The 24,074-nt window shown below is 52.2% G+C and overlaps 1 protein-coding gene across 1 annotated transcript; it reads left to right on the top strand.

Moving 5' to 3' along the window:
• Nucleotides 1-676: 676 nt before the first annotated feature.
• CCDC197 (coiled-coil domain containing 197) lies at nucleotides 677-10,084 on the top strand. The gene is made up of 6 exons (XM_027570384.2): nucleotides 677-783; nucleotides 2,082-2,172; nucleotides 3,520-3,690; nucleotides 5,164-5,274; nucleotides 6,487-6,603; nucleotides 9,525-10,084. The coding sequence occupies exons 1-6, from the start codon at nucleotides 677-679 to the stop codon at nucleotides 9,720-9,722; spliced, it is 795 nt and encodes a 264-aa protein (XP_027426185.2). The 3' UTR covers nucleotides 9,723-10,084.
• Nucleotides 10,085-24,074: the final 13,990 nt, after the last annotated feature.

Genomic DNA, 24,074 nt, shown 5'->3' with positions numbered 1-24,074 from the left:
GCTCAGGGCTGGGGACGCTGACCATGCAACCTCTCCCCTTCTCTCCCTGCTCCGCCCCTGTGCTGTGGCTGGCCCAGCAGATGGCCAATGAATGGCAGGTTTAGGGAGACTTTCTTCTCCTTTGGGCCATAACCGGGAACCAGACTTAGGCAAATGGTCCAGGAGCTCTTTGCCAGGCCGTGTGGAAACTACCTGTTAACTAGGCCACCTTCCCAGCCTGACCATGAGCTCATTCAAAGTGTCTGCCTCGGGCTCCATGCTCCTTTGATGAGCTCTCTACACGCTCAGAGTATGTGATGTCACTGAATGCATAAATGGGTGGTGGAGGGCTGGTGGGTAGGATAGGCCACCAAGGTGTCCCCGCCCCATGCACACTGCTTTCTGAGCCAGCCCCCAGCCCTGACCCTGGGGCTCTCTCCTGAATGCTGTGAGAAACCAGCACCTGTTGGAAGACCCCAGGCATTGGCTTCAGTGAACCTCAAGTCCAGATGCAGTCCTGCTGTGTGTCCCTGAGCTGGTCACAGGCCCCCCTCTGAGCCTCTGTTTCCTTTTCCACGAAGTGGGAACGTGACCTGGTTTCCGGAGGCTGTTGGGAAAGTCGGGAAAGTGCTGACCAGTTTTCCCGCCTGGCCCAAGTGGCCCTCGTCCTCCCGCGCAGCTGGGGTGGCGAGGGGTGATGCTGGTGGCCGTGGACGCCAGCCAGGGGGCTGGCTGGAGCATTAGCAGCGACAAGGACAGAGACCTGCAGGTGCTGTTACAGGAACTCTGCGAGCTCCAGGCAAAGTACGAGAGGTCCCAGGCTCAACTGTGCCCCTGCCCCAGGCCCAGTGGCGTCCTCACTGGACTAGGTGGCTGGGACTGAGCAAACGTCCCTGAGGGCCAAGCAGGGAAGGGACAAGGAGGGGGGCAACCCCTGGAAGTAAACAGGAGGGACAACCTGTGGGGAGGGGGTGGGGGGCTTGGCTCCAGCTCCCCGAGTTCAGACCTTGGGTCCTCCCAGGCCCTCCGTGGGCTTAGTCTCCCATCCTGGAGGCAGGGCTGGGGTGGCCATCCCCTGAACCTGTCAGCTCAGCCCCTCTAAAGTCAACCTGCGAGGCTGTCCCCCCTCCCCCCGCCTCGGAGTGGAGACCTGGGTCCTCACCCTCCGGGCAGCCCGTCAGTTTCAGGCTGCCCATAAAAGCCTGAATCAGATGCAAAAGGATGTGTCTGTGAGCAACTTTGTGGAGAAAAGGTCCAACCCTTCCATCAGATTCTATTCGGGCTTCCTGACCCCACTAAGGTTTGGTGCCATGGTGCGCAGGGTCCACACGGTATTTGTGGGGAAAGATGGTTTTTCCCTGCATTTTTCAGGACCTTATGGATGAGAAGCGGGGCCTGAGAGGCAGAGAGGCCTGCCCTGGGTCCCTGAGCAGTCACTCACAGAGCCCACCACAGTCCTGCTGACCGGGGCGGGTCTCACTCTGCCTCTGCCCTTGACTGCTGACCTTGACTGGGCACAGAGCAGGCGACCGACTGGAGACTCTGCTTGCTCAGGGCTCACCTAAGAGTCAAGCATGGCTGGGCAGCAGCACGTGGTTGTCTCCCCTCCCGGGGGTGCTGGGGTCCCCAACCCCAGACTGAGTGCTCGCTATGTGCTGGGCGCCCCACGCGTGATCCCGGCCAGCCTGTGAGGGAGGGGGTCTGGTTACTGTCGCTACAGATGGGCTGGCCAAGCACAGAGGTGAAGCACCTAGCCAGGTCACCAGCTGGTTGGCGGGCGGGGGCGGGGGTGCTCAGGCCAGCCTCTAAGGGAGGCTCCATAGACCCCCCCCCCACCCCACACCAGAAGGACTGGACTCCCCTCTCCCTGGGGCTCCTTCCTCACGCCTGACCATGGCAGCTCTTTGAACTGTTTGTGGCTCAGTTTGCTCAGCAGGAAATGGGGTGGAGAGGCTTAAGTCAGCAGCCCGCTGATGGGGGTGGGGGTGGCGCGCACGCCCAGTGCAGGTCTGAGCCGGAGATCCATGGAGAGTGGCCTTGCAAGAGGTCATGGCCTGGGGTCCTCCAAACCACGTCTTGCTGTCACTGAAATGTCTCTGCAGGCAGAGGAAGCTGAAGAGAGAGGTCGAGAAGCACAAGCTTTTTGAAGACTATCTGATTAAGGTCCTTGAGATAATCCCTAAGGGTATGTATGCCGCTTCGTCTCCACCGCCACCTCCCAGCCTTGGGACTAGGGCGCGGTGTGAGCCCTGACCTCATCGGCAGAATGAGGACCCACAAAGGCCGATGCCACAGTGGAGAGAAAGGGCACAGGGGCCGCGCGAGCCTGCCCCGTGAGTCTGCTAGTGTGGCCGGAGGCAAGTTCTCGAGGGGCTGGTGTCTGATCTGTACAAGGGGAACAGCACCGGTTATGTAGATCGGTTGAACTGATCCTTCATGAGCCTGTAGCGCAGTGCCCGGCTTTCAGCGAACACCCAGTACATGTTAGCTATGATTGCCATTATTTTGTGTGTCTTTGGTTTTGGTTTTTTGTTTTGCGATGATCAGCCAAAATTACACAGACACCAGAAATGGGCTTTGTGTTTTGTTTTATCCTGATGAGAACTGGAGCCCGCTCTTGTCAGTGCCAGAAGCTTGTTAGGAAAGGGAAGGGGGGGTCAAACGTGAATTTTTATCATCATTATCTCAACGTCATCAATAATAAGAATAACTATTACCATTTATTAAGTTACCATTTATTAACGACTATTAACTAACTTTGTGCTAACCTCTTTAGAAAATCTTTTGTACCCCTTTCTATGAGCTTCTGAGAATTGTGTTACCCAGGCTCAGAGAGGTTAAGGAACTTGCCCAAAATGCCCAGCCAGGAAGTGGTAGGCCTGGGTCTCAGACTCTGGTCTGACTTCAGAGCCGCTGCACTAAATGCTGTGGAGCGATGAGAACCCCCCAAACTGTCCTGGATGTCAGGGAAGGCTTCACAGAAGAGGTGGCCTCTCATGGGGCTCAAATGAGGCCAGCAAAGGGGAACGGCATTGCAGGCAGAGCGAACAGCACCAACGTAGGCTGGAGCCAGAGCCCTGCATGGTGAATTTGGGGATGTTGAGTTCCAGTGGGCTGGAGCACCAGGACATGGCAGGGGTTGCTGGGAGATGGTGACTGGAAGGTTGAGCAGCACCAAAAAGCTTTGAGCACCAAGCCAAGGAGGGGTGAAGGCTCCGGGTCCTTGGGGACTCTCTGCTGCTGTCTCACTGGGCCTCCTGGCTCCAGAATCTGGGTTCTCAGCTGCTAGGGGACATTTCAAATGTTAATTGAAGAGGCTGGTGGTGGGTGAGGGGGCTGGGCACCTGCTGTCCTGGGCTAAGCCCCGCATGGGTTGGCTGGCGCCTCTCAGCTGTGGGCCTGCAGCTGGAATTGCAGAGCTGCGGCAGAAGTCCCATCCACATCGTTGGCATCACCCCGGCAGGGGCAAGTGAGGGCTGGGCTCTCTGTGCCCACCCACTCCGCCATGGCACTGTCTCCCTAGGCCACAATGAAGGGGAGAAAACAGAGGAGCCAGAGGTGGTCCTGGTGGAGACCATGGTGGAGCACTATGGGCAGCTCTTCACAATCAGCCAGGACATCCAGAAGCATCTGGAGGCCTTCTCCGAGATGAACCAGGTCTTCCACCAGAGGCTGGAGTCTCTAGAGGAGAGCCACAGGGCTCTTATCCCGGTAACAGCTATCTGCAGCCTCGTCCATTGCCCTTAGCCCATAGGACTGGGGACAGAGAGGCCCCCCCTTCCCTCTGCACCTCAATGGGGGGAAAGCTCGAAGCAGCGGTGGGCTGCAGAGAGGGTCTGGGTGGGCCTGTCACTCCAGAGCCTTGTTCTGTATCCCCTTCTCTCCCTGTCTGCTGATTGACTTGGGGTTTCTCCTGAAACTTATGCTTATGCTCAAAAGGTGTTCTTGGTGGTAGAAAAGCCACGAGTTCTAGATTCAAACAGACCGGGTTCCAATTGCACTTCACTCTCTGACTAGCTGCGTGACCCTGGGCAAGGGTGACCCCTCTCTGAGCCTCAGTTTCTCTGTCAAATGGCAATGCAACCTAGCTCATAGGTTGTCACGAGACACGGAACGGTGCCAAAGTGGCGTGCCCCAAGAAGTCACCACTCTTTCCTTTTTGGTTAATCTTATAATAAATAGAACTTTTGCCAGGAGGGCCGGACATTCCAGCCAGGAGAAAGTGCCCAGGCAAAGGCATGGCAGGATGAACTTGCATGCTGCAGCTGGGGCCTGGGACCAAGAAGGGGAAGGGGACAAGGAGAGGAAGTCTGAGGATGGGTTGATTCTTGCGAAGGATCAGGGCGTGATATTTGCAGCGAGTCTCTGCCCCCTGGTGGCCGCACTGAAAACCTACATGACTTTGCACCTTTTTCCCTCTGGAGAGCCAGACTCTCTACGATTGGGCAGGACAGGGAAAGACACAGTTTACCTGCTTTATCTTATTTAAATCTCACCCCAGCACCTGGCTAAGTGCTTTAATTCCTAGGCCTGAGACAAGGGATGTGAGTGAGGTGAGCATTCAAGTGCTGGTTGGATCCCATCTTTATTTAAAATTTTAATATTTTGTCCATCATGGATGCTTTGTATTAACTTTGATTTTTTTAAAAACATTGGATTAAGATATTATTTATCTTAATTTATCTTCATTTTAAGCCTACGCTGAGTTTTGCCACCCCATCTTAAATTTCTCACCTTAGATCCAGCTGCGCTTTTCTTCCCACTTTCCAGGGGAGGAGACTAAGACGCAGAAAAGTGAGGACACCTGTGTATGTCCCGTGTCCAAACTCACACCCATGGGGCCTCGCGGTGGGGTGCGGTCTGCACAGCCCTGTGCGGAGCAGGCTAGGCCACGGGAGGCCGTCCACAAGGGCACAGACTCTTGGCTCTGGTTACAGGAGGAAAAGGGGCTCTGGGGGCAATGAGCCAACATTCAACCGCAGTCAGCCTGGACATGCCCTTTCAGGCCTTTCCTGGTGCCTTGAACAGCTAGAAGACCCAGACCTTTCCCCTCCGCTCACCCCCATCATGGCACAGGCCCCCCCCTCCCCATCCCCGGGGCAGTGAGTTCCTTGGGACCAGGCCCAGAGCAGATGCCCCAGCAGACTTCGCTGCACCCAGGTGATGCAGCCTCTCCCATCGCAGAGCCTCAAGATTCGGCTGTGTCAGCTGCAAAAGCGATGTCATCATGAGCAGAAGCGGTGGGGGCAGTTGGGACACCGTGTCACCTCCCAGAAGGACATGGACAGCTCTCATGTGAGTCCGATCTGTGGGATGGGGGTGGGGTGGGGGCAGGGCTGGGGGGCTGCCATCTCCTCAATAAGCATCACCTCCACACACACTCACACACACGCCCCACTTACCTCGCCCTGGTTGGTGACTGTCTGCTTCCAAAGGGCTTCCCAAAGATGGGGCAGAAACTACTTTACAGATGGGAAAACTGAGGCCACAGAGGGGCAAGAGACAAGCTCTGCCAAGAACCACAGCTGGGATCCCCAGTCCCGTCCCAGGGCTTGGCATAGCTGGGTGCTTACCCAGTCCTTCTGTAATGCTTGTGGTTAATAACAGAACAATGGCACTTAAGTGAGTTATTATGCACTATCTGCAGTAATTCATACATCTCTGTGACCATCACAGGCAGTGCTTAGCCCCTAACCCAGGACAGGTACTTCTAAATGTTGGTGGATTCCTACCCGTATCTATTTCACAGATGAGAAAAATAGTATTCAGAAAGAATAAGTCATGGCCAAAGTCCATGACCAGGGGCCAGGATTTCTGGGCTTAAGCTCTCGAGCTGTTCCTTCCTGGCCTTTGGAATGGGGACTGGTTACCCTCTGGCCCCTGGGTCCTCACTAAAACCAGAGCCCGTGCCCTCCCAGCCGTAGGGGCTGCTGGGAAGACACCAGGACCAAGGCCTGGGGCACACTCCACCTGGACAGAGTGTGGTCAGCAAAGGCAGGGACTTCTCAGTCCCCATGCAATCCTAATTTGGAAGACATGAGGCTAGGGATCTACATGTTGCTGACCTCCAGCCAAGGGGTTTAGAGAGGGAGTGGATTGGCCACTGTTTATAGAGCCCCTTCTGGATCTTTCTCTTCAAGATGGGAAGCAAGGCTGCCACTGCTGGCCACAGCCCTGAAGACCTGAAGTCTGGGATTCCAGCGCTGCCCAGAGTGAGGAGCTCCAGGTTCCTCCGTGACCCTTCCCAGGCCCTGCCCCAGGTGTGGGCCACAGGTGTCTCCAGCTAGGAGGACCCTCTGGGAAGTTAGTTCAGTGTCCCTCATGGCAGGGGAGGATGCTCAGGCCCTGGAGTGGGAGGGACTCAAGCAAGGCCCTCTGGGATTGGAGCACAGAGCAGGATGAGAAGGTGGCTTCGCTGGCCTGAGTGAGCTGGGGACAGGGGGCAGGGTGATGCTGGGAGAGGACCAGAACCTCTTCCTCCTCCTCTCGCTCCTCTTCCTCTTGCAGAACGAGCTGCTCGACTACCTGCAAAAGGCCATCAACCACATGGTCCAGCAGTGCTCCCCCTCTGCGCACAGCACGCCCAAGAGGATGGGCCTCTTCTCTAAACTCGACCTGATTCAGGTGAGGCGTCCCTGCCACCCCAGGCTGGTCTCCAGCCTCAGCCTCTCCTGAGCCTCAGCTCATGGTGCATTCACATTTTAGCCCCCATGAGCCTGCCCCTCCATGGCTACACGGACTCCTGGGGCAGTAGGTCTTGGGTCTCTATTAGTCACTCAACAAACTTGTAATGAGCTCCCATTTGGGGCAGGATCAGAGGCTGGTATAAAGAAACTCCTGCCCTACCTGGTCTTTGTGGCCCCACCCTGGTACATCACACGCGCACACACACACACACACGTGCGCGCGTGCACACGCACGGTGTACACACTCACATGGACATTCATGTGCTTAATATACACCTAACAATACACGTGAAACATACACAGAAGCACCTGCAAACACACGGAGATGCACACGAGTGTGGTCACGCATTTACACTCACATGTGCACTCTGAGAGGACACATTTCAGTGACTAAGGGAGCCTCGTCGGTTGAAACTTCAGACTCTCGGTTAAGTCCCCTGAGCTTCCCCTTCTCACTGCCCCCCAGGACCAGCCCCCCACCTGCCATATGCTGATGCCACAGTACAGAGAACGTGTTGTCAGACTGGCTTCTACTGACCACAGAGCACATCTTTTTTTCTTTTCAATAATACCTTTACTAGGCTATAATTCACATGCCATAACATTTCCCTTCTTAAAGCATACACTTCGTGTTTTCAGTTCAGTCAGAACTGGGCAACCATCACTACTATCCAGAACATTTCTTCACCCCAAAAAGATACATTTTGCATCTGGTTTCTCTCACTTAGCATAATGTTTTCAAGGTCGATCCGCGTCATAGTATGAATCACTACTTCATTCCTTTTTAGGGCTGAATAATGTTCCACTGTGTGAACCAGTGGACCAGTTGATGAACATCTGGGTTGTTTCGGGTTTTTTGGCTGTTGTGAATAATGCTGCCACGAACATGCACGTACGGGTTCTAGCACGGACATAAATGTTCCTTTATCTTGGCTAGATACCACGGAGAGGAATTGCTGAATCATATGGTAACTGTATATTTAACATTCTGAGGAACTGCCAAACTGTTTTCCAGAGTGGCTGCATGATTTCACAATCCCATGATCAAGGTGTGAGGGTTCCAATTTCTTCACATCCTGTCCACACTTGGTATTGTCTTTCATAATTCAGCCATCCCAGGGGGTGTGAAGTCATATCTCACTGTGGTTTCGCTCTGCGTTTCCCTGGTGACTATTGACGTTGAGCATCTTTCATGTGCTTATTGGCTATTTGTATCTCTTCTTTGAAGAAATGTCTATTCAGATCCTTTGTCCACTTTTAAATTGGATTATTTGGGGTTTTTTTAATTGTTGCATTCTAAGATATATTCTAGATAGAAGTCCCTTATCAGATATATGTGTTTGCAAATATTTTCTCCCCTTCTGTGGGTTGTTTTTTCATTTGATTGTGTCCTTTGAAGAACAAGAGCTTTTAATTTTGATGAAATCCAGTTGAGCTATTTTTTTCCTTTGGTTACTTGTCTTTAGGCATCACATCACATTGCAAAAACTATAATCCCAAGTCATGAAGATTTACACCTAAGTTTTCTAATAAGAAACTTATAGTTTTGCTCTAATATTTAGGTTTACGATCCATTTTTAGTTAACTTGTGTATATAGTATGGGATAGGGGTCCGATTTCTTCCTTTTGCATAAAGATATTCAGTTGTCCTCATACCATCTTTTGGAAAAAACCCATCCTTTCCCCCTTGAATTGTCTCCTCTCCCTTGTCAAAAACCCATTGCCTACAAATGTGAAGGTGAATTTCTGGACCCCAATTCTATTGCATTGGTCTAGATGTCGATCCTATGCCAATACCACACTGTCTCGGTTACTGGAGCTTTGTAGTAAATTTTGAAATGGGGAGTTGGGAGTCCTCCAACCCCGTTCTTTTTTGAGGTGGTTTGACTCTTCTCAAGGGGCATGTCTGCGTCATGAGCTGAATGAAGCTCAGTGGCCTTGTGGGTTTCAGGCATGGTATGACCCGAGGCTCCCTGGATTGGCCAGGACTAATCCTTTCCACGCTCTGCTGTCAGCCATCCTCAGTACTGGCTTCCTTCTAGGTCACAACTTGCTCTCACTTGAGGCAGGCTCAGTGGCGACGTTCAAACACAGGATGCTCAGTTCCTCGGGAACACCAAAAGGGCGAGTCCCTGCCCCAGGGTTGCCGTGGCAACAGCCCATAGTCAGCAAGCCTGCCTCTCTATTGAGAAGGACTTCTCACAAGCTCTCAGACAGCATCAGGGCTGCTGCGGCAAGGCTCCAGGGACACCATTCATGTTGTTGGCATCCCCTGGGGCACAACTCATGTTATTCATATTCACATTGTGATATGAATGATGTTGTTTTCAATAAGGGCACATTTGTCTAAATAGTCACAGTGCATTAATTTCATCTTCCTCCCAAGAAAAAGGAAGAAATTACACGGTGATGTCAAGGGGTGCCAGGGGTCTCCTGCAACAATCACTCAACCAAGACTTATTGAGTCACCCACATGTGCTAAGCATTGTGCTAGGTAAAGAGCTGAGGTAGAAGGTCCTTGAGAAGTGAATGCCTCTTAGAGAGGGAGGCTGGGGGCAGTCAGGGTGGGCTTCCAGGAGGAAGCAGCAAAAAGAGGCAAGCAACCACATTCAGCAAGCCACACCAGGACTTGGACTCTGTCATCCAGCTTTGCCACCCCTGGGCTGTGCAGCTCCAGGCAAGTCACTTAACCTCTCTGAGCTGCAGTTTGCACATTGGCCAAGTGTCATTGATACCACCTCCTTTGCAGGGCACTTGTGAGAGTTAATGGAAGTGTAGGTAACCTCTGCTGGTGCTTTGGTCCTTGGGAAGGGATGTCAAAGCACCAGGCAGGTGAGAGAGATTTCTTTTTCCTCCCAGGAATTTATGTTGGACAAAATGGAGACAGTGAGATATATCTCACTGCTCATGGAACCTAGAGTATGCTGGTCAGGGGATAGTCTCACGCACCCCAGAAGATACGCCAGATCCTTCAGGAAACGCCCAAGGGATCAAGATTCGGTCCCCAGAACTCCCCTTCCAGGCACCCAGACTTCAGAGTGCCCCAGCTCGAACTGAGCCAGCCAGCGGCCATGTAGACTCTGCCAGCATCATGACCATCTTCCTTCCTGTCCAGCCTCCTTTTCTCACCACAGTGCCCCCGAAGTGAGCAGGAGCTAGCCTGGGGGTGGGGGGCGCTGTTCTCTGTCCTGGGGGATCAGCAGGAGTGGCGGCTGGGACTGGGGAAGGCGGGGGGTTCCCGGGTTGCAAGCAGCGGTCAGGTGGGAGGTCCCAGCTTGGAGGCTGCAGGCTCACAGCCAGGGGTGGGTTTGTCTAAGAAGAGCTCTGGTTAGATTGCCTAGGTTTTAGGAACATCCGAACCACAAGAACTCTCATACAGAGCCACCCAGAGCTATAGGATGCATGGGAGCTCGCCTCACCCACAGCCGACTGGGGAGCATGGCAGACTGGGGAGCACGGCAGACTGGGGCTACTGAACTTGTCTATCGGGGGCATCTCATCACTGGTTCTCGGAAGCTGAATACCGAGTCAGTGCCTGCTGCCTTCCCGAGGGTCCCAGAGCTGCCTGGAATGAATGCTGCTCTCAGAGAGACCTCGGCCAGGCAAAGCCCCTCTCTAGGCTGGTTTTCTATCTGCAAGACTGGGCAAGAGGGTGTCTAAGGGAGTCCCCTCCGAGTCTGACCTTCTTAGGCCAGGGTCGGGAGAGCTTGGTCTACCTGGAAGACACTGGTTTGGTTTTATTGTGTTGCGGTGTAAAATCCTCCTAGCAACCCTTCAGCCCTGGAAAGAATTCACCTCTGGAGGTCTGCATCGGTTTATCAGTTTGGGTAAGAGTTGCCAGCTAAGAACAATTGACAAGCTGCGAACAGCGGTCAGCAGTTAACTCTCAAAAGAGAGTTTCAGAAAAGATGCTGCTATGCAGTCAACGAACACCAAGGGTCGCTGTTTTCCAGGTGCTGTTGGGAGAGGGGACAGGAGGCTCGGAGGGAGGGAGGGTGGTAGCATGAGAAGGATTTGGTGGCTGAATCAATGAAGGAAGCTACATATAATCAGGCTGAGCGTGGCCGGATCTCTACGAGCAGCTTAAACAAAGGGGAACCGAGGAGGGAACAGACCATGGTTTCAAGATCTGATCTCAGAGGCCTTCGGAGCAAAGAGGACATCTCAGGTGGGGCTTGAGTCAGATTTGAGAAGACCAGGCTCGTGGGAGGGCTCAGAAAGGGAACGGCAACAGGAGCGGAGGGGCTTCCAGTTTGGCTGGAGCGCAAAGAACCTGATGGGCAGTTGAGAAGGTGGACGGCAGGACCGTCGTGGGGTCCACGGACCAGGCTAAGGGGTTTATCCTTGGACCCAGAGGCCACACATAGGGGTGTCTTAGTCCACTTGCTATCACAGTTGCTATCACAGAAGCTCAGACCGGGGGCTTAAACAACAGACATTTATTTCTCACACTTATGGAAACTGGAAGCGTCTGGTGAAGGTCCATTTCCTGTTCATAGACAACCATCTTCTTGTGCCTTTGAGTGGTGAGCGAGGCAGCTCTGTGGGGTCTTTCCCCACTCATGGGGGGCTCCACCCTCATGACCTAATCCCCTCCCAGAGGCCTCACCTCCTAACACACTGGGGTTTAGGATTTTACCATGTGAATTTGGGGTGGGAGGACTCATTCAGTGCCTTGCAGGGAGACTCCCACTTTCTTAACCTTTCCCGGATCGCCCTCTCCCCACGATATCTGCTTTCCAGAGAGACCTAAAGTACCCCATCACTCTCCCTGTAATGTGGGCATGTGCCAGGCCAATGATTCTTAGATTCGAACCGTCATCGGGAAGACTTGTGAAAATACAGAGTGTGGCCCCACTCCCGGAGCTTCTGAGGGCACAATCTGGGGTCTTACAGGCCTTAAAATTTGGATCTCTAACATGTTCCCAAGAGATACAGATGCTGCAGGTTCCAGGACCACACTTTGGGAACCGCTGCTTTAGAGTAATGGCAAATCCTAAATGCCTAAGCTGGCTCTGTTCCTCCTTGAGCACCAGCTCCCCCTGGCTGGACTTCAGTGTCCCATCCGCATGACGGGGCTGCAAGATGGTCCCCACCCTGTCTAACCTCCCAGGAGGGACCGGACATACACCCCTTTATATGCCCAGAGCCTGGTTCTCTGGTTTCCTGGCTTTGCCTGTAAGGGCCCAAGGCGGGGGGGTGGGGGGGGGGACTATTGTCCTCCTGTCCCCTGCCATCTGCATGCTGTGCACCGGTCATGCATTTGTAGGTCTGCTCCAGATGTTTTGTCACACTCCTCAGGGAGAAGGACCCATAGGAACAGATGCCTGGGGTGGCAGTGGCCTGGCCATCAATCTGCATTTGCAATGGGCAGCCCGGTCTTTTAGGAGTTCCCAGCCTCCCCCACGAGGGGCTTGGGCCACCAAATAGACAGACGGGGTGCTGGGCTTGGCCATGCTGCTGCAGGCATGTCCCAGAATGCCGGGGTTTATCCTTTGGCTTTTTTGTCAAATAGAAAGCTGTCTCAGCCCCGACGCTGTACGTTTAAAGTGCTTTTTCTTGGGTTTCGTGTTAGCTGCAAAGAGGCGTTCAAGTGCATTTGGAGAAAAAAGCAGGGGTTCAAGTACTTTACGGAATGTCACTTCATCTGACTGCCTGTTCAGACCCTGAGACCCCAAGATCTCAGGTGGTCCAGGGCTTGGACACTTGTGAGACTGTGGGCTCATTATCGGCCAACAGATTCCAGCTTTAAAGTAACTCCAAGTGTGAGAAAATTCTTCCTACAGACTGTTCTGGGAAAGTTGGGTTATTGGCAAGTGGCTGGTGCTGAAGAAACTGTCTATTCAGCAGGAAAATAAAATTATGTCCTCTTTTTAGACCATACACAGTAGAACATTCTAGTTCCTTTGAGTGGTTGCCTTCCAACTTCCATGTTCATTAAAACCACCGTGACACTTGCTAACCAGGGCGATACCGAGAGCCTGTTCTCAGAGATGCTGGTTCTGAGGTGGGGCCCAGAAATCTGCATTCTTAGCAAGCTCCGGGGCAGTTCCAATGGGATGGCTCTCCCAGTACAGGGTGAGTAATACTGGGTGTGTAAATGCCAAAAAAGAAGAAAATCTGGTCCATGTTGACCCACTCTTCAGTCAGAAAGCATTTGGGAGGCATGACAGCCGCAGAAGTGATACCTGAAAATAATCTGACTACATAAAAATTAAAACTGCATCTACCTCAGAACACATCAACGTATCTGAAGACAATAAACTGGGGGGAAATGGTGCTAAGTTTGGAAAAGGATCAATGGTTTTGGTATGTAAAGAGCTCTCACAAAGTAAAAAAAATAAAAAGGCAATTGTTCATATTCAGAAAATCGCAAAATAAAAATGGCCTATAAAGATGAAATGTATTTCACTCACTAAAAATAAGATTAAACCACATAATTTCTGCCCGTAAGAAAATTTAAGCTAATATGCTAATGCTTGTAAGATAGGCTGTCTAAACCGTGATACTGTTTGCATAAACTCTCTGGAAAGCAACTTGTCTGGAGGTCTCAAGGGGCTTAAAAAAATGTTTGTGTCCTTTGGGTCAATAATTCCAAGCCAAGAAATTTAAGCTAAAAAAGCCAGAGCTATTTGGTTCAAAAACGACAGAGAGCCCAACTCAACTTTGCTTAAGCCAAAAAAGGGAAGGCACTGGCTTATAAAACTGAAAGGCCAGGGACTCTAGCTTCAGGCACAGCTTGATCAGGAGCTCAGTGTCAACAGAATCCTGTCTCTGTCTCTGGGCTCTGCTCTTCTACATTTTGGCTTCATTCTCTGGTTCCAGGTAAACAACCTCGGCTCTGCCTCCAAAGAGAGAAAGTCCCTTCGTAGTAAGTACCAGGGCAAGTCCCAGGGTTCACTCTGATTGGCCCGCCTTGGGTCAGGAGCCTCTCTTTAAACAAATCCCTGATTGGCCAGGCTTAGGCGATGCATCCAATCCTCAACTAATCTCTAACTAGGGGGAAATCCATCCTCTGATTGGCCAGGACTGGGTCAAATTTTTGAGTTTAAGTGAGGTGGAATATCTTTTATGGCTAGAGTCCTTCCTCTGGCGCCGGTGCTGAATTCGGCATAAAGTACATGGGCTGACAGAAGGGGACATGTGGTTCCCCCGAAGGGACACCAGGCTACTGTGATTACGGGGGGGGGGGGGGGGGGGGGCGGGGATGGCACCTGATGCTGGGCGTGCAAAACCCAGAAATGCCCGTTACAGATGCCAGCAGAGCGTTTAGACAAAGATGTCCACCACATTGTTATTTATAGTAACCAAACTGGAAACAACCTAAGTATCTTAGAGGAAGAGCTCAATAAATAATGCCCAAACTTAATGATTTTATAATTCTGCAGCCACTGTTACAAATTTTCAAAAATAGTATGAGGAAAAATATAGCATGTAAAGTTACGTGAAAAAAAAGCGGGGATTTAAGAAATAGAATCTAAGCCCATTTGGTAAAAAAAAAAAAAAAAATTCTATAGGGATTTAAAAAATAGAATCTAAGCCAAATTTGGTTAAAATTCTATATATAAAACAGTGGAGGGCGCCTGGGTGGCTCAGTTGGTTGAGCGACTGCCTTCGGCTCAGGTCATGATCCTGGAGTCCCGGGATCAAGTCCCGCATCGGGCTCCCTGCTCAGCAGGGAGTCTGCTTCTCCCTCTGACCCTCCCCCCCATGTGCTCTCTCTCTCTCTCATTCTCTCTCTCAAATAAATAAATAAAATCTTAAAAAAAAAAAAAAAACAGGGGAAGGATATGTACTAAACTAGTGCTTCTAAGTGGGAGGATCATGATCCTCGGGAGGATGGGGGTGTTAATATCCACCTAGTGCAACAGATCGAATCAGGGATCCCAAGTGTCCACTCCCCCGTGGTGGTGTCTACTTCCACGGCTTGCCACAGGCTCATCCTGGGCAGAGTACTCATCTCCATCTCTTGATTCGGGGTTGGCCATGTGACTTGGCCAATAGGATATTAGTGGATTATGACATAATCAGAGGCTTAAAACATGATTCGCCACACCCCATGGGACTTATCACCGGTGAGCTCTGCCATGGAGAGAATGTGCCTCTGGGAGCCCCTTGTTTCCAGAGGGATGAGAGCCACATGGAGCAGATAGGGATCCAACACACAGTTTGGCTCCACACAAATCATTCAATCCTCAACCAACACTGAGCGAGAAATAAGTGCTTATCATTGCAAGCCGGGGAAGCTGATGTCATTCATTATCCAGTATTATAGCAGTAGCTGCTGGGTACACCTGCATACTCTTTCAAATTCCACGCTCTCTCCAACCCAAGGATCACCAGCGTGTGGGGAGCCAGGCCACCTGATGGGCATGAATTGTGTGCCTAAGGAGTGCTGGGATGCTCAGAAGTGGCTGAGCTCTGTTCTGCCATGTTAACCATGGTTAGCTTGGGATCGCAGGACTCTAATCTCTCCATTTTCTTCTTTATGCTTTTGTATATTTTCTGGAGTTTCTGCAGTGAGCATGGTTCACTTTTTTTTAAATATTTTATTTATTTATTTGACAGAGAGAGATCATGAGCAGAGAGAGGGAGAAGCAGGCTCCCTGCGGAGCAGGGAGCCCGATGTGGGGCTCCATCCCAGGACCCTGGGATCATGACCTGAGCTGAAGGCAGACGTGTAACTGACTGAGCCACCCAGGCGCCCCCATGGTTCACTTTTATAACCAGAAAAAGAAAGCTTTACTGAAAAATTGGAAAGATTAATTGGAAACTAACTCTTCCTGGCATCTCACTGATCCTCCCTTTGGTGTCCCTGAGAAAAAGCGTAGCTGTCCATTCATTCACCTGCAGGACCATCTTCAAGACTGAAGACATGGTTCTTGGCTCCCTGAATATTGTCTTTCTTCCAAGTCCGGGGTCTCTGGCTGGCCTCTGAATTAGTCCCCATTGGTCTCTAGCCTTAAAACGTGGTGTCTTACGCTGAGTTCCATTCCCCAGGTAAGGAAGTTGGCCAGACAGGGATGACAAGAAACATCTGGAAGAAGCTATCTTGCCATGGGCCACACTGCAAAGGCAAAGGGGCTTCCAGCCTTCACTCCCAGCCCCCCACCCCAGGAGCAAAGCCCTGCCCAGCCCTGCTCTTGGCCTAGGAACAGCTGGGCTACTTCGAAGCTCGTGCTTCTGGCCCCAGCATGTGCCCCATTGCTGTTAGGAGGCGTCTCCATGTCACTTGGCACTGAAGCCACCTTGTCCCTGGCCACCAGCTGCTTGGGTTCTCTGCACAGTGCAGTGCTGTGTGAGGCACCGTATTCAGAGTCCAGACAGTGGGAGCCCTGGGTCCCTGGCTGTTCTCCAGCACTGTGGAAGGGGACATATGAGGACCGGAGCGGCAGCTAGTAGCTGGGCCTAGCTGGGCTTGGTGCAGAGCAGGTGTTCCATGTTGGATAGGAGGGTGTGCGGGAGTGAATCAGGAGAGTCAGGCTCTTGTGGTCTCCCTGCAGTCAGCGGCTGCCGATGTGGAACTGGAACGCTGCTTACAGGCCACTGTACCTCCCCGGGTCATCCCTACAAGCCAGGGGCTGGAAAGCATCAGTTTCCTAGCTCCATATTACAGATGATGTGGCTGGCTCAAGGTCAAGTGGCCACTTAGTGCTTGAGCGGGGCATGAGCCCCAGTCCATTGGCCCCAAACGGAACAACTGTCCTTGTAACTGGAAACGGTTTGGTAACAAAAATAACATGAAGAACAGGAGCTAACATGCACTGGATGCTTGCATTGGGCAGTCATCTCGCTAAGCTCTACTCAGCTCACGCGGTCTGCCTACCAACCTGAGAGTGACAGTCCCCATTTTCCAGATGAGGAGACAGGCTCAGAGAGGTGAAAGACTCGCCTAAGGTTGCACAGCCCAGGGGACAAAGCCCACGGCTGTCTCCTTTCAGAGCTGGCGCTCCAAGCTGAAGGGTTCATAAGCGGGAATCAGGAACTACAGCAGGAGTTGATGGCTCGAGCTCAAGTCTCTAACAGTTCCAGGTGGAATGGAGAGAGTGTGTGCAGACCCCTGCCACCTCAAGTGTGGTCCAAGGACCTGCATCAGGGGCATCCCCTGGGACTTGTGAGAAAGGCAGAATCTGCATTTTAGCAAGATTCCAGGGGATCCCCATGCACAGTGAAGTGCTGGTCTCATTTGCTCTGAGGGGAGCCTGGCATCGCCCTCAGGTGGGGATGTGACTCCGAGGTGGCTCTAGCTCTCAGCATCCAGGGGTTGTGACCTGGGAGGAGCCGAGCCTCTGGCCCGAGCAGCCCCATGCTCAAGCTGCGGGGCCCCAGGGGGGATGAGCTGCAGTCTGATGTGTGCTCTGAGGGAGGTCCCCCTTCTGCCCTGACTGTCCTTACCCCGCCCCTGCCACTTCCAGCCTCACCTCCTCCAGGAAGCCTCCCCAGCTGTTCCTGCCCCAGGCAGAGAGCAGAGCCCACCTCTGGGCTCCCAGCAGCTCGTACACGGTTCTTGGGCACCAGCCTCCTTGTAGGTTGTCACTTAGTCACTTACACTTACAGCTCCCCCACTGGAAGAAGTTCTCAAGAGAAAAGACTCATCTTTGTTTGTTTCTATGATTTTTTTTTTATTAAGGTAGATGTGACATATAACATGATAGTAGTTTCAGGTCTACCAGGCAGGGCTTCATCTTAACCACCTACCCCAGCACCAGTATGGAGCCTGGCACAGCGCAAGCCTTCAGTAAACGTGCTGGACAAATGCCTCCTTCTAGACTCAGGGTAACGATGAATGAATTCATGTCTTAGGCAAAGGAGTAAATCTCTAAGTGAAACTTTTAAGGAACAGGTAGGAGACAAAAGTGAGGGGTCCACCGGGGGCAGAGGAATCTTGGCTACCACTTGGCCCTCAGGGTCATCCGTGCCTTCTGCTCAGGGCCCACCACCTCCCAGCGGGAGCCCTAGTAACCAGGCAAGAGCTTAGGAGTTCTCCAGGGGAACTCTTCGGGGAAGAGCTCCCTCTCCCCACTCTCCACAGCATCACAAGTCACAGGGATGCTGCGGCCACTCACCCTGCGATGCTACCAAGGAATGAGGGGGAAAGGGACCTTGGGGCAGCCAGCACCCCTCCCATGCCAGGGATGGCGCCCATCTCTAGCGAGCCAGCAGAGCCTTGCTCTTGTTTGAGCTTCTCGGGCCTTCTGGCTCTTAACACATGGAATTGGGATGGATGGATGGAAGGGAATAGAAAAATGGGATGGGCCCCGTGTGTGTGTGTATTTAAATTTAATATTTACATTTCTGTCCATTAATGTATTCACAAATGGCTGGAGAGATTATCTAGAGGATGGGTTTGGGAAGATCTGACTAAAAATAAGATCTCACACTCTCTAGAAAATTGGCTGATGGAGGTCAGGGGCTCTCAAATCCTCTTTTTTCGCCTTCACATAGAATAGCACATCATTTAAAAAGGTTTCACGGGGCGCCTGGGTGGCTCAGTCGTTAAGCATCTGCCTTCGGCTCAGGTCATGATCCCAGGGTCCTGGGATCGAGCCCCGCATCGGGCTCCCTGCTCCGCGGGAAGCCAGCTTCTCCCTCTCCCACTCCCCCTGCTTGTGTTCCCTCTCTCGCTGTGTCTCTCTCTCTCTGTCTCTGTCAAATAAATAAATAAAATCTTAAAGAAAAGAAAAAGCTTTCACAAAGTTGATCTAAGACCTTTCTACGATTTGAATCTTACTATCAAGTCCTGCACGGGATACGGCAGGGGGAGGGGGGAGTGCCCATATTCCTGTCATGGTTGGGTTTCGCCTTTTTCCTGTGATCTCATATAAGCAATTATTCTAGGCAAAATGCTGCCACCTAGAAGATGAACAAATTTTAATTCTCCTTCAGCAAGTGGTGAGAAGGCGAGAATCATGAGTCGGAAAGCCAATCTGAGAGGAACATGTGCTCAAAGTCCTTCTGGGTGGGACAGGGTTTTTCTAAGACAACGGAAATGGATACTTCAACTCAGAGAGGCGCAGTGACTCGCTCCAGGTCACACAGGTGACAGATCCCAAGTCTGGCTGACCTCAGAGCTAAGGCACTTTTCCTGATTAAAGTTTCTAGAACTTTCCCCCCAAAATGCCTCTGACAGCAAAGGAGAGTGAACCCAGACTTTTTGGGAGCCTGGTGCTCAGGTCTGAGGGGAACTGAATATCTTTGCATGTTTCTGTTTCATCGGAAAATTTTATACAAGCTAATTTGCATTATGTTTCATAATATGTTATTCTTATACCAAAAAAACAAAAATCATGTTTTCTCCCTGCAAAATATCTTGGAGGACAACAGATGATCCAGGAAAGCTGCTCTGTGTTTCTGCCGCACTTCGAGTTCTGCCTGGCGGAGCTTGCGGGACTGGGCGTGGGTGAGGAGCCAGCCCTTAACCCACACAACCTCCCTTATCTGTAAACACACGCTCTCCAGGGGCTTCGACAGTTTCCAGGGATCACAGAGCCCTGAACTTTTCCATTTTTCATGTCCTGGGAGATGCGATTCACGGGATTCCCTCAGGTGCTGAGCTCTGCTCGGTCTAACTGAGGCTGTGCTGTCTCGAGCTGGCTCTCCCACCCCTCCCCTGGGCGGGCAGACCTCGGCATCTCCCCAGACCCTCTCTCCTGCCACTCTACATCCGGTCCCCCGCTGCCAGGTCCTGTCCACATGGCCTGGTCCTGACGCTGCACACTTCCCTGCCCTGCGTGCTCCATTCCCGTCCCTGCACGCCCGTCCCTGGCCCGGATGACCACAGCAGCACCTACTATGTGCCCCCTACTCAGTGTCCTGTGCCCTCTGGGACCTTACCCCAGGCAGTAGTCATGCCCTGTGATCACCAAGTGCTGAGAAAGAGACTAATGCTAGGGGCAGGGAAGAGAAGGACAAAGGCCACCTCCTCCAACCCATCCTTTAGACTTCAGCTCAAAACTCACTTCCTCCGAGAAGCCTTCCCTCTTCCTCCAGACAAGGCCGGGGCCCGCGGTTACCTGCTCCCATCACACCCTGTCCTCTTTCTTTCCAGCACTCGCCAGAATTTACAATTAGATATTATCTTGTTTAGACATTATCTCGTGTGACTAAAGCACTACTGAGGAGGGTGGGGTGGAACCCCCACTGTGCCTCCAGGGGGAGCCTGAGGAAGTGATGGGGGAGGGGTCACCCACACAGTTACCCAGAGATACAAGTATCATTAATTGCATTTCACAGAGGAGCAGACTGTGGCTGAGAGCCAGAGCGGCTATCTTAGTCATCTGAGGCTGCGTAACAAATCACCCCAAAACTTTGCTGGAAATCATGATCCTCTATTACCTCCTTATTATTCCTGGGGTCAGGCATCTGGACAAGGCTGGGCAGGCATCTGGCTCTGGGTCTGTCCACGAGGCTTCAGTCCAGCTGTCGGCCAGGCCTGTGGTTTCATCTGAAGGCTCCCCCAGAGGACAGTCAGCTTCCAAGCTCACGTACTTGGCCGTTGGCCTGGGGCTGTGGGTCCCGTTTAACCTGAGAAGTGAGCAGAGAAATGGGGTAACCTAGCCTTATAAAATTATTTCTCTTCCAGATTGCCTTGTCTCACACTTGGAAAGCCTGAGCAGCCTGTGGGCCAGGCATCCTGGAGCCCTCTCTGAGGGTTCAAGAAAGACCACAGTCCTTTCGATTTTTCCCCCACAGTAAAGTTAACTTGCACTGTGTGTCCCCTCGCCCTGGGCTGGTGGAAAATTAAATCTCAAACGTTTCGGGGGGCTCCCTCCCCATCCTCCGCCAACCCTTTTGGGGTTGTGCGGTCCTGGGCAACAGGTTTAGCAGAGATATCCCCATGAGAATGGAGGCTGAGTGAGGGCAGCGGGTTTTGTCCGTTTTGTGCGCTGATGTGCGTAGTCCAAGCCGCTCACGCATCTGCCCGTCAGACGAGCAGTCAGTCTTTGCTGAGTGTTGAATGGATGGCCTTTGGTCCTGTTGCTGTGCCCCCTGACCTAATAGACACAGTGCCTTGAAGGGAGGGACAGAAGCGATCTTCGCCAGCCAGGTCCAGATCCCGTGTCTCCTTGGGCGGTACCAGCAGGGGATGCGAGAGTGAGGCACGCCCCTGTTCTGGGACACCTGCTTCTGCCCTTTCCCCCATTCCAGCTTGTTCTCCCTGTTCAGCCAGACCTGCTTCCCCATTCTCAAATTTCCCAACTTCCATTGGTTTTCCTGGAAATATCTTTTTGAAAAATAAAAGGCTCTTCCTCCACCCTGACCCCCGGGGGTTGGGGGGTGAGGTGGGGGTGGGAGCCAGGGCAGCCCACTGCCTCCAGGGCTGGCCCGCAGCTCCCAGGGGGCCAGTGTGGGAGGGGGGGGGCACCTCCAGCCCTGATTCTTCCTGATCTTCCCCAACAGGGAAACAACACACAGGTTTGTATCTCAACCAGCTTTCCAGCTCAGAGTTGCAGGCTCTGCATGAGGGGGGCGGGTGGTGCAGCCAGGAGGACGGCATCTACGTCTGCGGAGAGGTGAAGCACTTTATGGCTCAGGGTCCTGGTCCTCCTGCAGAGTGTTCTCACCTTGCCCCCTTCGGGCTTAGTCACACAAGAATAAACCAGACTCAGGCAAAGCCCACATATATTGGGCACTTACTGGATACCAAGCACAGGGTCAAGAGCTTTTCAGGGCCATCTCATTTAGTCTTCGCAACTGACCTTTGAGATAGGTACAAACAGCCCCCTTTACAGACAGGGAAACTAAGGGGCAGGGAGGTGTGGCTCGCCCAAGAGCTATTGCACGGAAATCACAACACGGATATTCTTGATGCCACTGCCCACACCTGTAATTATCATGTCCTACTGCCCCGCCACGTCACAGCCACGAGGGATCCGCACCATCGAAGGACAGGGACAGTGTGGAGGAAATTCAGAGGAATTCATGCCCAGCCCAGCAGTCTGGGAGAGCTTCACACGGAGCCTGGGAAACAGGCATCTGGGAGGAGCAATGGCTGAGAGGTGGGGACACCGCCGGGGAAGGTTCTGGGCACTTGAAGCCATCCTCTCAAGTTCATGTGTTGAGGAAGCGGAGAAGTAAGGGAGGAAGGGGTTGAGAAAGGTGTGCTGGAGCCACACTCTATGTAACTACATGGGGCCAGGCTGGGAGCACTCTCGGGGCCTGGCCAGCCTGTGAAAAGTCAAACTGTGAGTCGTGTGGGCCACAGGGCCTAACCCCAAACGTTGGGGGCGTCCAGCACCCATGTGCCCAGCTCGTTTGCTGGAGGCCGAGACCCTCTTCTCCAAACCTGTGGCCTGGTAGCAGCCATCTCCTGAGCCCTCCGCCAGGACAGCCCAGCCGGCCACCAGGTCAAAGCAGTGCAGGAAGAGGAGAGCCCGTTCTGGACACACTATGTTTATTTACACCCAGCCATGGGGCAGGCCCTGACAGGACTGTTCACATCTTCAACTCAGACCCAGCCTGAAGACCAGCTGGACTCTTTTTCTCTTCCAAGCAGCCCTGAGAGAGCTCAGGAAGAAGCCTGATTCGTTAGGACCAAAGAGTTGACAGTTTTCCCTGCTCATTCCAGCTGCAGTTAAGGAAAGGGTCCATTACACATATACTGAGATTCTGGGTAAGATTTTTTTGTTTCAAAGGCTCACTTACTAAAAATATTTTTTAAGTATCTTTTTTTTTTTTTTTAATTGCTCTGCTTGTCCAACTCTCTCCATAAGTGAGAAATCAGAGGCCCAGAGAGGGCCTGGAAGTCACCTGAGGCCACACAGCAGTGAGTGGCCGAGTCTAGAGCCCGTCCGGGGCCCAGCGTTCCTTGTGAACTCCAGCCCAGTCCTCCTTTCAAACGCGGATGCCAGCTTGGTTTGGAGCTGCATGGCCTGGGGAGAGGGGAGGAAAGTGGGCCAAGAGTTCAGGGCTTACTATGGCTCAGCGCAAGTGCTCCTAGAAGCCTCAGCTCACGCACGGTCCTCCTCCTTGAGGCCCTCAATGCCTCAGACGTGAGCTTGATCAGGGCTAAGCCTGAGACAGGAACCTAGACCCTACCCCACAGGCCCTTCCCTCCCTTCCTCAGCAAAGACTCCTCACCTGCTCTCCATGGCTGCACACCTGGCTCAAGCATTCCTCCACTGAGTGAAGCCTAGCACAGCTTGGAGTGAGCACTGGACAAGGAGTCAAAAGACTGGGGATCGAGCCTGGCTGGGCCACTTTGTAGCTGAGCAGCACTGGGCTGCATCTCTTACCCCTCTCACTCCCTTGGTTATCAAAAACAAAGAGCAGAACTCTCCAAAAGCAAACAGGGGTGTGGTAGTACACGTCCCCATGATCACATGCACGGTTCCTCAGCAGAGTGAATGCAAAACCAGCTCCAGAGTCAGGCTGCCTGGGATTGAATCCCACTGCGTGCTGGGCGAATTTGGGCAAGTACCTTAATGTCCCCGTGCCTCAGTTTCACCATCCGTAAAACAGGGATGATAGGGATGATAATAATAGGACCTATCCCCATAAATTAGTTGCAAGAACATTAAGTAGGATAATATAGGTTGAGAGTTGAGGACAGTGCTCAGTACACAGTGAATGCTCAATAAAAATTAGTCTTTGTTGTTCTTGCTCCTTGAGCCACGATTAAACCCCAAATTCCCCCACCTAGTAAATGATATGCACTTGGAAGACACAGATGTTTGTCTGTCCAAGAGTCAAGCCTGGTACCTGGGGCAGGACAGTGAGTGTGGGAATGGGCAATTGCTCAATACACGTACCTGGAAGTATTATCACCTGTAAAATGGGCACATGCAATGCCCTGGAGCCCCCTTCCCCAGAAACCCCTCCCTCCCCCACCCAAAGCATCTCCTCCAGGGGTGGAGGGCTGGTGAATGAATCTTTGAATGATACATATTCCTGTGTTTGATGTTCAGTAATAATGAGCTTGTATGCAGGCTGAGTCACCAAACCTGATTCACGTCTGTGCCAAACATATATAGCCATACAATTCCAGAGGCACGGCATCAACGATCCTGGAAATTCATTCATTCAACAACCATTAATTGGGTGCCTGGTAACCTACTGATTCATGAGTTGGAAGTGGGTAAAACATTATTTAGAAGCTACACAAGGGCAGGCAGGTAACTTAATGTTATTGGGCACGTGTTCCCTAAGCACCCGTCCTCTGATCTTGAACAAACTATACTTACGTGGCCTTGTTTAGGAATTAATGAGAGCCAACTAATCTTTCAGAAGACCTCAATTTGCAGTTTTGGTCAAAAGCCCATCAGCCTTTACAAATGAAGACCTGTCTTTCTGGGTTGGGCTAACTCCTTTGCTAGTTAAAAGCTTTCTGTGTCTTTAAAAGGGGGCGGCACCCTGTCAAATGAACCCTAAAGCATAGGCTGAAGGCGCGTGAAGTCCCACCCACTTTCT

The sequence above is a fragment of the Zalophus californianus genome, chromosome 6 (assembly GCF_009762305.2).
Source record: "Zalophus californianus isolate mZalCal1 chromosome 6, mZalCal1.pri.v2, whole genome shotgun sequence".
Lineage (NCBI taxonomy): Eukaryota > Metazoa > Chordata > Mammalia > Carnivora > Otariidae > Zalophus > Zalophus californianus.
This window is presented reverse-complemented; position numbering and strand designations above follow the sequence as displayed.

Coding starts and splice junctions, on each gene's coding strand:
- CCDC197 (XM_027570384.2), top strand. CDS start 677: ATGCTGGTGGCCGTGGACGCCAGCCAGGGGGCTGGCTGGAGCATTAGC. Junction 2,173..3,519: donor TAATCCCTAAGGGTATGTAT/GCCGCTTCGTCT, acceptor AATGAAGGGGAG/AAAACAGAGGAGCCAGAGGT. Junction 3,691..5,163: donor GCCACAGGGCTCTTATCCCG/GTAACAGCTATC, acceptor CTCCCATCGCAG/AGCCTCAAGATTCGGCTGTG.